Source organism: Chroicocephalus ridibundus, chromosome 1, assembly GCF_963924245.1.
Source record: "Chroicocephalus ridibundus chromosome 1, bChrRid1.1, whole genome shotgun sequence".
In the NCBI taxonomy this organism is placed as follows: Eukaryota; Metazoa; Chordata; class Aves; order Charadriiformes; family Laridae; genus Chroicocephalus; species Chroicocephalus ridibundus.
The window spans coordinates 146195634-146209807 of record NC_086284.1 but is presented as its reverse complement, the minus strand read 5'-3'; the positions used below and the strand labels follow the sequence as shown (position 1 = coordinate 146209807).

At 40.0% G+C, this 14174-nt stretch overlaps 1 protein-coding gene across 2 annotated transcripts in view; it reads left to right on the top strand.

Moving 5' to 3' along the window:
* Positions 1–14174, top strand: part of RASSF8 (Ras association domain family member 8) — a 90553-nt gene that overhangs the window by 63529 nt on the left and 12850 nt on the right. For both annotated transcript variants that reach the window (XM_063357340.1, XM_063357330.1), the window contains one exon: positions 4923–5118. In XM_063357340.1, coding sequence (XP_063213410.1) covers positions 5016–5118 — 103 coding nt within the window. In that variant the 5' untranslated portion in view covers positions 4923–5015. The remainder of the gene's footprint in view (positions 1–4922; positions 5119–14174) is intronic.

Sequence of the window (14174 nt, the reverse complement as noted above, 5' to 3'; positions counted from 1 at the left end):
TTTTGCCCATTTATTGACGGGAAGCAGCATATTTTGTAGGATGTTTCTCCTTCATCAATCCAAGGGAGAGGAGGCTTTTTGGTAAATAGTAGTTAGTTCGTATCCAGTAGCCAATTCTGTATTTGCAGTTGTCTCCATCTGGAAAATGCTACTTTGCTCTGTAAGAGGATGCTTATGGTAGGGAGGATGTGCCAAATGCCTTCCTATTCACAGGGGGTGCTGTCATGCTCTTCTGGATGGTTTATAAGCTCTTTCTGGTTAGCTGAACTGTCTTATTTGTACTTGGATTTTTTCTTTTCCTTTTCCAATCAAGCCTTGCTTGTGCTAACTATCCTTATTAACAGCTTCCAACCTGGGTGAAACAAGCTGCCTCTTTGTCCAGAGCCTTATCTGGCGTCATAATAAGGAAGGGCAAGGAGCACAACTTGGCCGTAATGCACAGAGAATGAGAAATAAAGGGGAAGTGCCGAACTCTAGATTATGTTTGGTTATAGCTAATTATGAAGGAAAGCGTGCTTACTTTTAAGTATACTAAACAGCACACCGATTATTGGTTGGGGGAACAGAAAATAACTGAAGTGGTTGGTCAAAATTCTGCAGTTGGCTTCAGCTGCAGCAGGATTTTAGCCCTGATTTGAGGTGCACGCTGCTTTCAGCTGATGTGTACCTCCTAAAAATTAGAAATAAGGTGAAAGCAACATCTTAATTTTAGCTCTTGGAGTTCCTCGTGACTTAACACTTATGTCAAGGATAGATAGGTTTTGCAAACATCTGCTTGGAATTATCTCCTTTTTTTTTTTTTTTTTTTTTTTTTTTTAAATACAAGAAAAGCCCTTTGCACTTTGTCAGTTCTGCCTGTCACCTGTGAAGCTGCAGCCTTTTTGTAGTTTGTAAACTAGCTGGGAAGAGGTAGCGGAATTGTAGCATATATATGTGTATATATACATATATAAAAAATGGATTTTTCTTTCCACTTAAAAACTGAACAAATATCTGAAAGAATAAGGTATCATCATCCAGTTAGGGTAAAAGGAGAATTTAGGGAAAACTTGTTTAATGCGTGGCAAACAACTTAATTGAGGAGGCTTCAGGCAAGGTAGAGGAGAACAAAAAGCACATGGGAGAGGGGTAGGGGGAGGAGGTAGCTGGGGAATGTCAGATTTCCGATGCTTGGTTCCAATCAGGAATACCTGTCACTATGGAGCTGATCCCTGAAAAACTAGGGGGGAGCTATATTCAGAGGCATGCTTTGGCTTGTGTACCTCTCCTCAGTAAATTAGCTTTGCATTCCTCTTCCCAATTATTGTTAAAATAAGAAGTTATGCCTAAGGTGAACTGGTTTTGAACTTACATGATTGTAAAACCTCAAGCGAGCTTTTCCTCCCTCACTGCCCCCTTCCAGTGGCTTCAGAGAGAAATTTTTCCAGTATTGGAGGTAAGGGTAATTTTGTCTTCTCTATTGCAAAAGCACGATGTGCATCTGGACGCAAACTTCAGGTTGAAAAAATGCATTTGGGGCTGTCAAAACGACCCTCGGAAAGACAAAGAAGCTAATAATGGTACGAGTTAACTGTCGGCAAATGAAGAACTGAATACATATGAAGGAAAAGCAAAAGCTAAGAAAAAGGTGTTATAATTTGGAAGCAGAGATAGACATATGGCCAAAAGATTTTCTGGTTTTCAGACTTCTCTGTGAACTTCTACTGCACAGTCCTAGAAATCAAACTAACTCTAGATTTTTTTTCTTGACTTATTATAGATTAGCTTTACTTCGAAACTATAATGAGACACCGTGATTTCAGCATGTAGATCTTGAGTTTCTAAAGTCCGTGTGTGTGCTGGTTTTAGTGACCAAGAGATCTCTGAAAGAATCCCATTAGCACTTGTGGGGCATGCGGTACTTTAATTCAGCCCTGTATATCGGTCCGGCAGAAAGAAGAACATACTGCGGGCTGCTTTTAGTCTATTAAAACTGTTCGCCCTGTAAGAAAACGAATGGGACTATTTCTCCTGGGCTCGGCCTGTTTCAAAGACACTTTGTTCAGATCATTTGCTGCTTTGGTGAATGTTGTTTTCAAAATGGGAAGTGTCAGCAAATATTTCATTATTAAATGATGCCTCCCTTTAGGTTTGGGTTTTGGTTTTTTTTCTTTTTTTTAAAAGGTGGATGGTAGAAAAACAGATGACCAAAACTGAACTGCACTGAATGCAAGACTGTACATTGTGTGCTGACTGGGGGGAAAAAAATGCCTTTGCTGCCTTGCTAAATTGAGATAATACTTTGGATGATGTTGACAGACAGAAAAACAATTAGAGCTGTCGGATTCTTTGCTGACGTGTGCATTGTCACATGGAGAGATGGCTTATTTCGTGCCAGTAAATCTGAACTGTTCAACTCTCAGCAAGATATTAAGTTAATTAATATAGTTCCTTACAGCTGGGCTTGGAATGTGGGGTCTGTTTATTTGTGAAGACAGCTGGTCCGGGAATAAACAACGGAGGTCGCTGATGGGGCCTGTTAGGTGTTTTCTCAGTCACTGTTATATTACAGGCTAGTAAAAAACTTTCTTCTGCTTAGTTTATTGGTACATTAAAACAGTGTTACCTGACTGAAGTGTTTCTCTATTTGTACGCTGTTAATACTTAAGCGGATGGTACTTTTCTTTGAAGTGTGTCGCTTTATGTGTGAAAATGTTTATTGAAACTCTGTGACTCTTTGGGTTTGCAGGTGCTTACTAATCCCTCAAAAGACTCTACTTCTGTATACCCTGGTATTCTTAAAAGCTATCACTTTTTTGCTGATCAGTTATACAGGCATATTTGAAATCTGGTTTTACTTCTGCATTTGGACTTATTCCTGTTTCTTTTGTTTTCTAAATGGGTACCTCTGGACAGGGGTTTTGGGATGTGTGCTGGGCTGACCTTAGAGCAGACTTGCTTAGCGCTTCTCCGCTAAAGCTTGTCCTCTCGCTCTGGTGTGACCTCTCTGGCACGAACGGGCTTTGAGGTGTGCTGCTGCTGATGGCCACAGCTTGTCAGGTCTCCTGGATCAGCGGTCTGTCTCCTGGATCCCGTGTTGATATTTGTCAGCTGATGAATGAAGTATTTGGTGGTAGAAGGGAAATCATCTTCCCACTCTAGCTTGAGGGCTGCACTAGTACATCTTTTTGATACAGAACAAAATGTTCACTTCATCGGGAGAAAATAGCTCTGATTAGACTGTAAACATGAGCTGTACTAAGTATTTGCGTAGCTTTTCCTGCACCATTTCTGCCTCTGCGTGCAGTTCTGTTAAATCCATCAGCATCATCAGATTCCATGTTTCTTGTGTAACCCTACCCTGCTTGCCTTTAGTAATCTCCTCTAAATAGCTTTCAGATTTCTTTTACTCTATTCCTGTTATCCATTTTCCTGGTACTTAGTTCTTAAAAAATATTGTCTTTAGTTTTATCACTTTATCCATACTGGATTAGCTGAATACATGAGCTTTCTTTATCGTATTATCAGGGTTTATTTTTCCTTTATCTGCTTAAATAACCCAGTCCTTTCATTAGGTTTTTTTGCTTGTTTGTTTTGTTGTTGTTGTTTGGGGTTTTTTAAAAGAAAAATCACCGTTATCAGTGGTTTGGCTTTTGTTTTGGAGTAGTTGGTTTTTTGTTTGTTTGTTTTTTTTAATTATTTTTAAGGCAATTCTTCTTGGAATTGTTACTTTTGAAATTTTTGAAATTCGGCAGCTCAGCAGTTCTAGGTAGAAATGAACTTGTGTGAGCCATGATGCCAGTGGATCTGCTTATGCAGAAGAAAAGCAGCTACTGGAAAAGCCGAGCCCATAGCAAAACCACTAGCGTTCAGATCAGTAATTAATCTAGAAATTAACACTAGGTAAACCTTGAGCAGCTTAACTGTTGGTAACCAGATAGCAGAGGGCAAATAGCTCATTGCTAAGTCCTAACCTAGCTCTCTAGGTTTCTAACTATTTCTGTGCTTCTGTTTTTTTCTGGCATTTGACTGCAGAATGAGATTCTTGGACTCATGGGATTTTTCTTCTGCTTCAGAAAAAAAACAAACCTGTGAACATTTTTTCCATTTACAAACTTCGGGAATTTTCTTTCATAAAATGAAATTGGGAGCTAGTACATCACAGTAGTTGGCATGACTTTGGTGTTATTTCAGCAAAGGCAGTAGAACCCGCACTTAAAAGCGAGAACTGGCTAGCCTTGATGGTACGGCTTGCTTTTTGGTTTACTATCCTTGCAATGCATGCGAAAAAACCTAGGATAACACTCCAGCGAAAGTCTGTTTCCTTACAGAACCAGCACGGTGTCAGCAGGGGTCAAACCCCATCTATGACACTTTCCCTGATGCATCTCCTTGTTTTGGAGGAAGGAAGGAGTCCGACTGCTCGCTTTGCTTTCTGGGTTTTCCAGTGGTGGTACTAAATGCACAGGTTTGTTGGGGCTAGGAACCTTCATCTACTTCTGTACTCTCACAGATGGTTGTAATTAAAAATATTTCCCCTTGTTTTGCTATGCCACCACCTGCTAGGAATTATGGAACAAACACTAAAAACATCTACAACCAGTCGCTTGACATGTTGAGGCAGTATATAAAGGAAGACGGGCACCTGTTACCGGAAACTGTTACAAGATTATTCCGGAGTTGTTTATTTAATGCTATTTCTCTTGGTGCTCTTCTTGTAATAACTTTCAATATTTTAGGAAATAAACTGTAATGAAACTTCTGGTATGTCTAGAGAATGGGTAAACATTGCCGGAGCAAGGGATGTTTGATTCCTGTTACTATTTTTAAAGAAAGGAGGCTGTGTTGCCTCTTCTGCCCAATAGATGTTGAGGTCAATTTGTTAACTTTTTAAATTGGTAATGCCTCACTATAAACACCAGGATTTTTTTTCTCTGTTCTAGCTGCTGAGCAAAGTCCGCTGCAATATTTCTGGTATAGCTGCAAGTATGACTTGACTGACTTGCATTCATGGCTCTTGGATGATCTGGTGAACCATGGAGCTCAAAGTATGGGTGGATGGAGTCCAGAGAATTGTGTGTGGGGTCACCGAAGTCACAACATGCCAGGAAGTTGTAATAGCCCTTGCTCAAGCTATTGGTAAGTAACTCTGTCAGCTGGGTGTCTGGGAACCAAGGTGAACCTTTTTCTATGAAGCTAAACCAAGGGGAGGTGGGGTTGCACTGCACGTCAGTAGAGCACGAACATATAATGCACCATGGGATAACCTTGCAGCGTAAACTTGCAGCCTTTGATTTGTAACCTGCCAGAGAGGGGTTAAAAAGAAAGAAAAGAAACACTTTGACATCTATAAACTTTCATTCAGAACAAATTTATTATCTAAGTAATAATATGCTGCCGTTTGACATTGTAAATACAGCCTGGACTAAAGAAGATGCTAAATTGTCACTGGTTTGAGTACCAAAGAAATATAAAAGCGGTGCAAAATAATGGGTTGGCTTTCGCAAGCTAATGATGTTCATTGAAATGATACACATTGTAAGTATCCCTAGCTGTATTGGGTATAGTATAGATCCATGAAATAGATCCTTCAAGTTCTCCTCATACTCCTGCACACCACATAACTCAGTACTAATGAAAGGGTAACCTGAAGTCTGTTCAGCGTTAGCTGTTTGCTGAACAGTTTAGTGGAAAAAATAATAATCTTTCTGGCTGCATTACAGTGTTGTCAAATCTTTCCCAGTGATTGGGAGCATCCTGAATAAGCCTCAGCTTCATCCCTTCAGTGCTTCCTGTGCCGAATCTTATTCTTTGCTAAAATTTTGTAATTGACTCTACATGCTATTTAAATTTGGGCATTAAAACCTGTCTTACCTAAAATTAAGTTCTTAATTTAAGGGCTAGCTTTTGCATTTTTCAGTATTCCAACAATTTTGCAGGATTGTGTTAGCAGTCTGACTCAACTGCAAAATAATAATTTTCTAATAAAAAACAACTTAGGGCCATGAATGTCTACTAGATATTCTCCCTGTAAGCACGAAGTCAGTTTCTGTGAACTTGTGATGTTTGTTTATTTAAATGTGTACTTCTGAGTGTCATTTCCATATACTTTCATCTGACAGAGCAGAAGACCAGCACTTTTTTATTTTATATCTATCACAATGCTAGCACGTGTATACTCTTATCCATATGCATCAAATACCTTTTACGGTTTCATTGAAAAATTGTAGAAAGTCAGTATGTCTCTAAAATCTTGTAGTTGATGGTTAACTGCTAAGCGTGCTTTTACTGTTTGTGTGAGTTGCAGCTTTTCATTTAATTAATTAGTTTATGAATCGCTTGCTTCCATATCTCATTTTCTGCCTGTAGGGTTTTTTAAGACACAATTATGCTAGCATGATTATTTCCTAGTAATGATTAAGGAGTGTTACATTTAGAAAAAATAAACAAACTGGTTGTGATGGACTTTTGTTCTTTACTTTGCTCTCAGTATCTCTTTTGTCCTGATTCCTTTGCCTCCTCCGACAAAACAAAAAATGTCAGACTCCCAGTTCTAGACAATAATTTAATGTTCTCCTTGTAACTTATCTTTGTTTTTTCTGTATCTTTAGTTATTAGCCTAAACTCTGAAAAGGCTCACATCAGTCTTTGAAAACACACACAGTCTTTGTCAACTCAGCAGGCTTCCTTTTCTGTAACGCGTCACTAGCTCATCTGCAGCATGCAACTCTGGTTCCATGCAGAGATAAATTTCGGTTGCAACCAAAGCCAAATTAGGATAATCCTTTGGAAACTCCTTCCTGAGGCAAATGACCCTCTCTAGAAAACACCTAGAGTAATTGCGCTTCAGTTTCTCACTCGCTGCGACTGTTAGGACAATATTAAACACCATATAAATTACACTTGCGTGTCTTTGGCAGATAGGGCTTTCCCAACCCTCCTGTCGGGCCGCTCATCAGAAAAGCAACCATATGTCTGCTCCTTTGATTTGGCTATAGGTGCCAGCTTACCAGGAATATTTGTCCCTCAAATTTGAATGGGAATCTATTAAAATATATCCCTCTAGTCCTCACCTGACATTTGGAGATGGAAAAAAGCCAGTCTTAGTTGGCTTCCTCCTTTGGTTGGCTCTGATTGGATTTTCCACTTTGCAGTCTGGCTCCTTCGGCAGTCGCATAGCTTAGCAGGACTCAATGTTATTTTGTCTGTCTGTTGGTCTGTCTGCAAAGTTTTTGAGATGCTCCTTTTGTTTTATCGTGTCTTACAGTTTATGGCTAAGGTCTTTGACTTAGAAAATGTCACACGCACACCCCTCGTATTTCACTGAGACTGAAAGATGAACCGCAATAGGTTTATTATTTGTATTGAAGTGCAGTGTCTGGAATATCTGCAAATTAACTTATTTTACATCTGTATCCACTGAAGAACGCACAAGCCATAGATACTTGGATTAAGACAGCCATCATTCAGGAAGCTTCTCGTGGACAATCTGAAACTGCCTCTATTCTAGAGATAGGAAAAGTAAAGCTTTACAATGTATTTCAAAAAACAGGAAAATCAATATTATTAGGAAATAGGTTGTGGTTGAAAGGCACCTGTGAATATCATCTAGTCCACCTCTGCCGCTCAAAGCCGGGCCAGCTACCGCAGGTTGCTCAGGACCATGTGCAGTCGGGTTTTGAACATGGCCAAGGATGGAGACTCCACCACCTCTCTGGGCCACCTGTTTTGGTGTTCAGTCACCCAGGCCAGTAAGATGTTCAGATGTTTTTCCCTTATGTTTAAATGGGAATTCTTGTGTTTCAAGAGATTTCGTTTCCTGTCACTTCATCAAATGCAGGGCCATGTCTCCTGATTTCCAGCTCTGGTAAGTGCAACAAAAAGATTTCCATCTATTTACTTTCTCACTCTCCCCTCATGTCATGGAAATTCAGTAATAACTTTCTTCAGGATACAAAAGTTTTGTTGTCTTGGTTTTTTTGTTTGTTTGTTTGGGTTTTTTTAGTGCAAAGGCAGTAACTTCTGTACTAGGGCTATTTTAGCCAAACAAAAATAGCAAGTCATGCTGGGCTCTGCCCCTTTGTAGGAGGTTCTGTCCCATACCCAAAGTGTAGTCTAATCCTTTGGCAGTGGAGTTCTGTCACTTAACTTGCCTGGCTAATGCTCCTCGACTGATTCCTTAAAATTGGTATCTGCCACTATTAACTCTTCCAGTGGAAAAGCCTGCATGCCCCTCTTCCTTTGGGGCTGTACCCCTCATGGGTAATATTTGTGTTACCTGTTCTTGCGTTATGATCTTCCCCTGTTGTCCATCTCTTGATCATTGCAGAATAGGACATGAGAGCACTCCAAGTTTCTGTAAAAATAAGGGTTTTTTTAATTTCTATTTGTCTTGAAGTTAAAGGGTTTGAATAAAATTTCAAATAAACCTCATTCTTTAAAACAAAAAAAAAGAAAGGAGATTTGTCTCCTTGGTGATCCCAGTAAAGCTTATTTTAAAAACACATCTATATATTTTAAAGAATGCAAGAAAGAATAATATCAATTGGATATAATTTTGGATACTCTAATTGTTTGTGTCTCTAACTTAGAAAGAGTTAGAAATGCCTTAGCTGGAGGGAGGGTCACTGGAATTCTGTTCAAGGCAGACATCAAGTTACAAGTTTTCCAGAGAGTGAAATCGCCTTCCACTGGGACCTTGAAGAACACTTGATACTACCTTTTATGAGTTTTATCCAGGGCTGCTTTATTTCTTTTTTTATTTTATTTCTTTTCTTTTTTTTTTTTTTTTTTTAAATTAAAGCTCCTTGCAAATTACGAAGAGGAAGATTTCGCCTTATAATACATATAGGAGAAGTGATCATTTCATCATGAGAAACTAAGCCTTCACCAAAATGTAAAAATATACCACAGCACGCCGTTTAAATGGAGAACCACGGGTGGGTCTTGTTTTAAAAATATTTTTGCCAGGAGAGATGAGCTAGATTTTATCACGTCCATCATTGTCTGTTTCAAAAACGTACATTTGACAGCAAATTCTGCCTGGTTTTCTGCTTCCACTAGCTTTTCTGGGCATTCTGTAAAAATCATGCCAGAATGGCTTCATATAAATGTTGCATGTTCATTTTGGTTCCTCTTTCTTAATTTTGGGTAACTGAAAAACAAACAAAAAAGTTATTGATACTTTTCAGCTGGGTGTATGATGAGATGATTGGTGAATCCAGTCAGGAGTCTGTTTTGCAAAGCAGTACATGGACTTGTAGTGGGGTGTGTGTGAGCGTAGTGGCTCCTCTCAAAAAAATCACTGTAATACTGAGGGGGAAACCAGATGGTATCCTAAAAGAGAGCGAGCTAATGGTTTTAGCTGATAGTTTATGCAAGTTTTGTTTAACCAGAGGTTGTTTCTTAATTGGCTTTTACTTGGTGTTTACTTCAGATCTAAAAAGCATAAGAATGTGGTGGTGAATAAGCGCAGTCACAAATATACTTGCCCTGTTTCTCTAGAAGTGCTCTTCTCCTACCTCTAGCCCCCGTGAGGGTTTTTACTGCATTTGTTGTGATTCCTTTTCTCTCTGGAGATTAGAGTGCATCTCAGAATGACGTGTTTGTTTCCTAGAAAAAGAATATTTTAGCCCAGAGAAGCGAAGCTTGAATTTCTTGCCAAAGTGCACTTTTGTTTTCTGCCCTCCCTATGATTTTCTGTGGCAAATAATTAAAATGGCCGCCTTGCTTTAAATAGTGCTGTGGATTTTGGTTTTCTGACTGTAGCACAGTATCAGGAGAGTATGAGCAACACTTCACTGAACAAGAAGTGCAGCTGTCTCTTTTTAAAATTAAACAAATGCAGCTGTCAATTTTTTTTATTGCTGTTAAGTATTTTTCCTCAAAGATAAATGGGGTGTATTTATGAAAATAAAGGACAGATTTGTTCGTGCTGTTTCGAACATGCATTACAGAATTGTGAGGCTCAACCAGAGTTGTATCTGGAAAAATCACACCACTTTGTTGATGTCTCTTGTATTTGTCCCATCCTCCAAATAATTTCTGCTAAAGCAAGTGCCAGAGCTGGGTGTCAGACACTTTGAGAGAGAGAAAGAGTCTGAGGTTGAATTAAATTGTAGCACTGAGTCTGAAGAGAATTAGAAAAAGGGAATAATATTTGTTGCATACAAACTAAAGTTTTGAAGCGTTGAATTAATCATATAGTTTACTGCTAAGAATCACTAAAACTTGTGTTATTTTTGACCCGAAAATTTCATTCTCTGCTGCTTCAAATAGCAACATTAAGAGGGATAATAAGTGCGAGAAAGCTGCACGCTGTGGTGATCCCATGGTGTGATCATATAAACTTCATAGTTCAGAAATGTAGTGACAGTCACCTTGCTGAAAGGCACGGTGGTTGGGTGGGGGAGGGTTTGTGGCCACCTTGAATGATGTGGTCTGTCTAGTGTAGCGGTGGCATGTGCGGCAGAGACCTGGCCTGCTTTATCTGCTTTGCCGTATCTTGCTGTTTGACCCCGGCCAAACCGCTCCTCCACATTGTTTTACCTATTTAGGAAAGGGGTCTAAAATAAGTGTGGTACGTCAGGGTGCTTAGACAAAAGGCAGTGGAAAGGATGAAATGACTCTTAAGTGCTTTGTCTTGTCAGATCATGATAAACTCCTGTATACCCTTTTTTTGAGTGAACGGATAGTAGTAACAATCTAAGGCTTCAGTCCTGATAAAGACACATAATCACATTGTGAGCACAGCCGTACCTAGTGAACTAAGCAGGCTGCCCTCGCTGTCATTAGACTTGAGCCTTTATATCTCTGTGGGCATGTTTTCCTGGGACTGGACCCCTACTCTGATTTTCATTGTTTTCTGAGGTGTGCATACATGTGTGTACATACTATGGCATGAGTTAAGAAATCTGAGCAACGCAAACTCTAACGTCTATTTTCAAGGCCTTTTTATTCTTAATCTTTCTCGGGTGTTTAATGAGTTCTCAGGTAGCTAGAATGGTATTTTTTTTAAATTGCTACGGATGTTAACTTAAGTATCACATAATGAATGAAACATCAGCTTCATATTTCAAAGATACTGAGTTCAAATCATACTGGGTTTATTAAAATTGCCAGCAATTACTTTTCTATCAGTGCTGTTAAATATTCAGGAGTTAATGCTGTTGCCCCTTTGGTAAGACAGAGCATTTTCTCCCGCGTGTTCCACATGTTAAGAGTTCTCACAAGATTTTACCCACGTACAATTATTTTTCTTTATGTTACCTTGCTAAGGAAGACAGCATCCATTTGCCTAGAGCTAGAGGGCTATCTCTGGGAAACCAAGTGGGTCAGGCTGGGGAACGGGGTGCATCGGCAGCGCCCCCAGAGCTCTGGGCAGTCTGGGTTTGGCTTGTCGGCATGTGTCGGCATACCTGTTTTTTACCTCCATGGAAACCTGCGCAGAGACAGGCGACAGTCTGTATATTCTCACTGTGCACTGTTGTGAGATAGTCGTGCTAATTCAGATTTAGCTCAAGAGCGAGACTAATGCAGATTCCTTTTTGCAGTCTTAAAACTTGCATGTAAGACAGAAGTTGCCTTTTCTTTTTTCAGACTCTGGCCAGAGTGCCACCTTGCAGGAAGGATCTTTGGCACAGCTGCAATGCAGCAGCAGAGGCAATGGGATGCCTGGGAAAAATGGGAGCTAGCAGTATGCCTGCCAGAGAGCAGCTCCCCTGGCACCAAGTGCATCCTGGTGGTCCTGGGCAAAGAGGAGAAACTGGGAACAAGACTGCGTGACCTCTAGAGAGAGAGGCCCGCTCTTGCCCACCTTATCCTCTTCCCTAGGGAAGGAGATGTACCCCCATGTTGAAGACTGCTCATCTAGCCGCCTTTCCCAGAAATAACATGAGACCAGGGCAATGACTCCGTTGCACTGACTCACTGCTGCAGGTCCTGGCTGTGAAGCATGGGAGACACTTAATGAAAAGCTGGATCTTACTTGGTGCTTGGAATAAACTTTTGTAGCCTGACTGGAAAGATAAAGCACAGATATGTTTTTACATGGTGGATCCCGCAACCCGCATACAAAAAATGTAGTGCCTGTCCCTGAAATGCTTTGCAAGTAGAGGATGATGCATTTTTGTGAGGGAGAAAAGGGATGAATCATTTCTGTCCTGAACAACAGTATTGGTGACTTCTCAAGTTACATTCCTGCCAAAAGGGTTGCATGACAAACACTACTGTTGCTTTCCTTTGGAATTTCATTTTTACTTTTGGCAGCAGAAATAGTCACTCGTATCTACTGTGTCAGCCCCAAATATTAAAGCCTATAGAGAAGCTTAAAGTGAGTAATAGTTGCATGGGTCCTACGACCTTTATGGAGTGTAATTTAAAAGTCCACCTCTTGAGAGTCTAGAAAAAAAAGTTCAATTACCTTGTTCTATATTTCATTAGTTTAATCACCATTCATTGTAATGGAATCTGTGTTTAAATTACCAAATTACATCAATCCCAAACTAAAGACTACAACAGTTGGGCACGTGACCTGGGCTCTCAGATGCAGAGCTTGCTGCCTGGCTGTACAGCAGAGCAGCGGCTGATCCAGGATACCGACTGTAGCTAGCTCCTTAACGTCCCATTGACCAAGCGATAACTGGCAGCGTTAGAGCCGGGTTCAAACCACTCATGACAGCCAGTTGCAGGCTATCAGAACATCAGCGTTCTTGAGTCCGTATATTTCCTTTTTTTATCTTTCTAATTTTTAAAATAAAAGATTCTTTTGAAAATGTTCCTGTATTAATAGAATAATTAATAAAAATTTGTATGCTTAGGTAGCCGTAGGCGTAAATGCAACCTGTTAACCTTGACACTGCCCTTTGTGCGGGTGCAGTGTGCTTTATATATGTAAAAATCTACCTACTTCTGTTACAGCTTGTCATTTGCTCTCTTGCAAAACATACAAATTCTTGATGGTTGTTTTGAGATGGTAATATTATATGGTCCACGTGGGGGACCATTATACGGTCAGTGGGTCAGCACAGAATATTAATGAGAAATAGCTGGCCGGTGAATGGGGTGTAGAAGCTCTGTGCTTTTCTCCAGTCCCTGAACTGCTGTTTTCTGAAGAGGTTACCACAGAACACAGCACTGCTGGTGCTTTTTTGGGGCTGTCTGGATTTTCTCTACCATTCTCATTAGTACTGAGCTTTGATAGAAGTACTAAAAAAGACCAAATATGTCTAATATGTTCTAGTCATACATGTTCTTAAAGAAAAGTTTAATTTCAGAAGTTGTAAGGGGTCCCTTGACAAGGCACATAACGCATTGTGAACACCAGTACAATGGCAGCTTTGGCAGCTCCTTGAATTGACTGCTCAGCTAACTTTACCTGGAAATAGTTTACAAAGCTGCATGAGATTCAATGTGTTCAATATGCGGCTGGGAAAAACACACTGTGGTTTAATGAATTCCATACATTGCTGATATGGGCGCTTTACGTGAATACAACAGTAACTAATTTTTAAAATTATAAGGTTTGCGTGAGTGAGGTAGGACTGAGTTCTGCCAGGTGCTGTGTAAGCACAACCTTTTTCAGAAAGCTTATGGACAACACACAAGACAAGAAGCAGCATGCAGGCGTTGAACTGTTCTTTGTCAACAACCCAAGCAGCCTGCTTTCTCCTGCTCAGTGGTAGCACATCAAAACCAGCAGTTTGTTCTAAGGATGCCTGTGTTCTAAAATATTCTCTCATTAGTTTTGAATTAACTCATTCACCCTTTCATTTGTGAATTAATCCCTTCTCATGCAAGCTAACATCACAGTTGTGGTTGTCCAGGCATTGTTAATCTGTGTTATACGTAGCTGAATACAGTAAACCTAGGTAATGATCGCAGATGAGGACAGCTTTGTTTTAGAACAGTACTGAACTCCAGGTCTGGTTTTTGAACTGTGTAGGTATTACTTCTACAAAACACTTTCTTTTATGTGGATCTTGAGTGCTGAGTTCATTATTTAGAACTACGTGTTGATTTGGACACCTGAGCTAAGATGGAAATAGTCCTTGGCAAGTGCCTCACTTAATTCCTTAATTCACTTTTGGTTGAGATTGTTAGCTTTATTCCCCACCTCCCCCCCCCCCGCCCTTGTTTTTGCCTCTTGTTATGTTTCTTTAAGTAGCGCATTTAATAGCAAAGTGAAAAGAAATTGC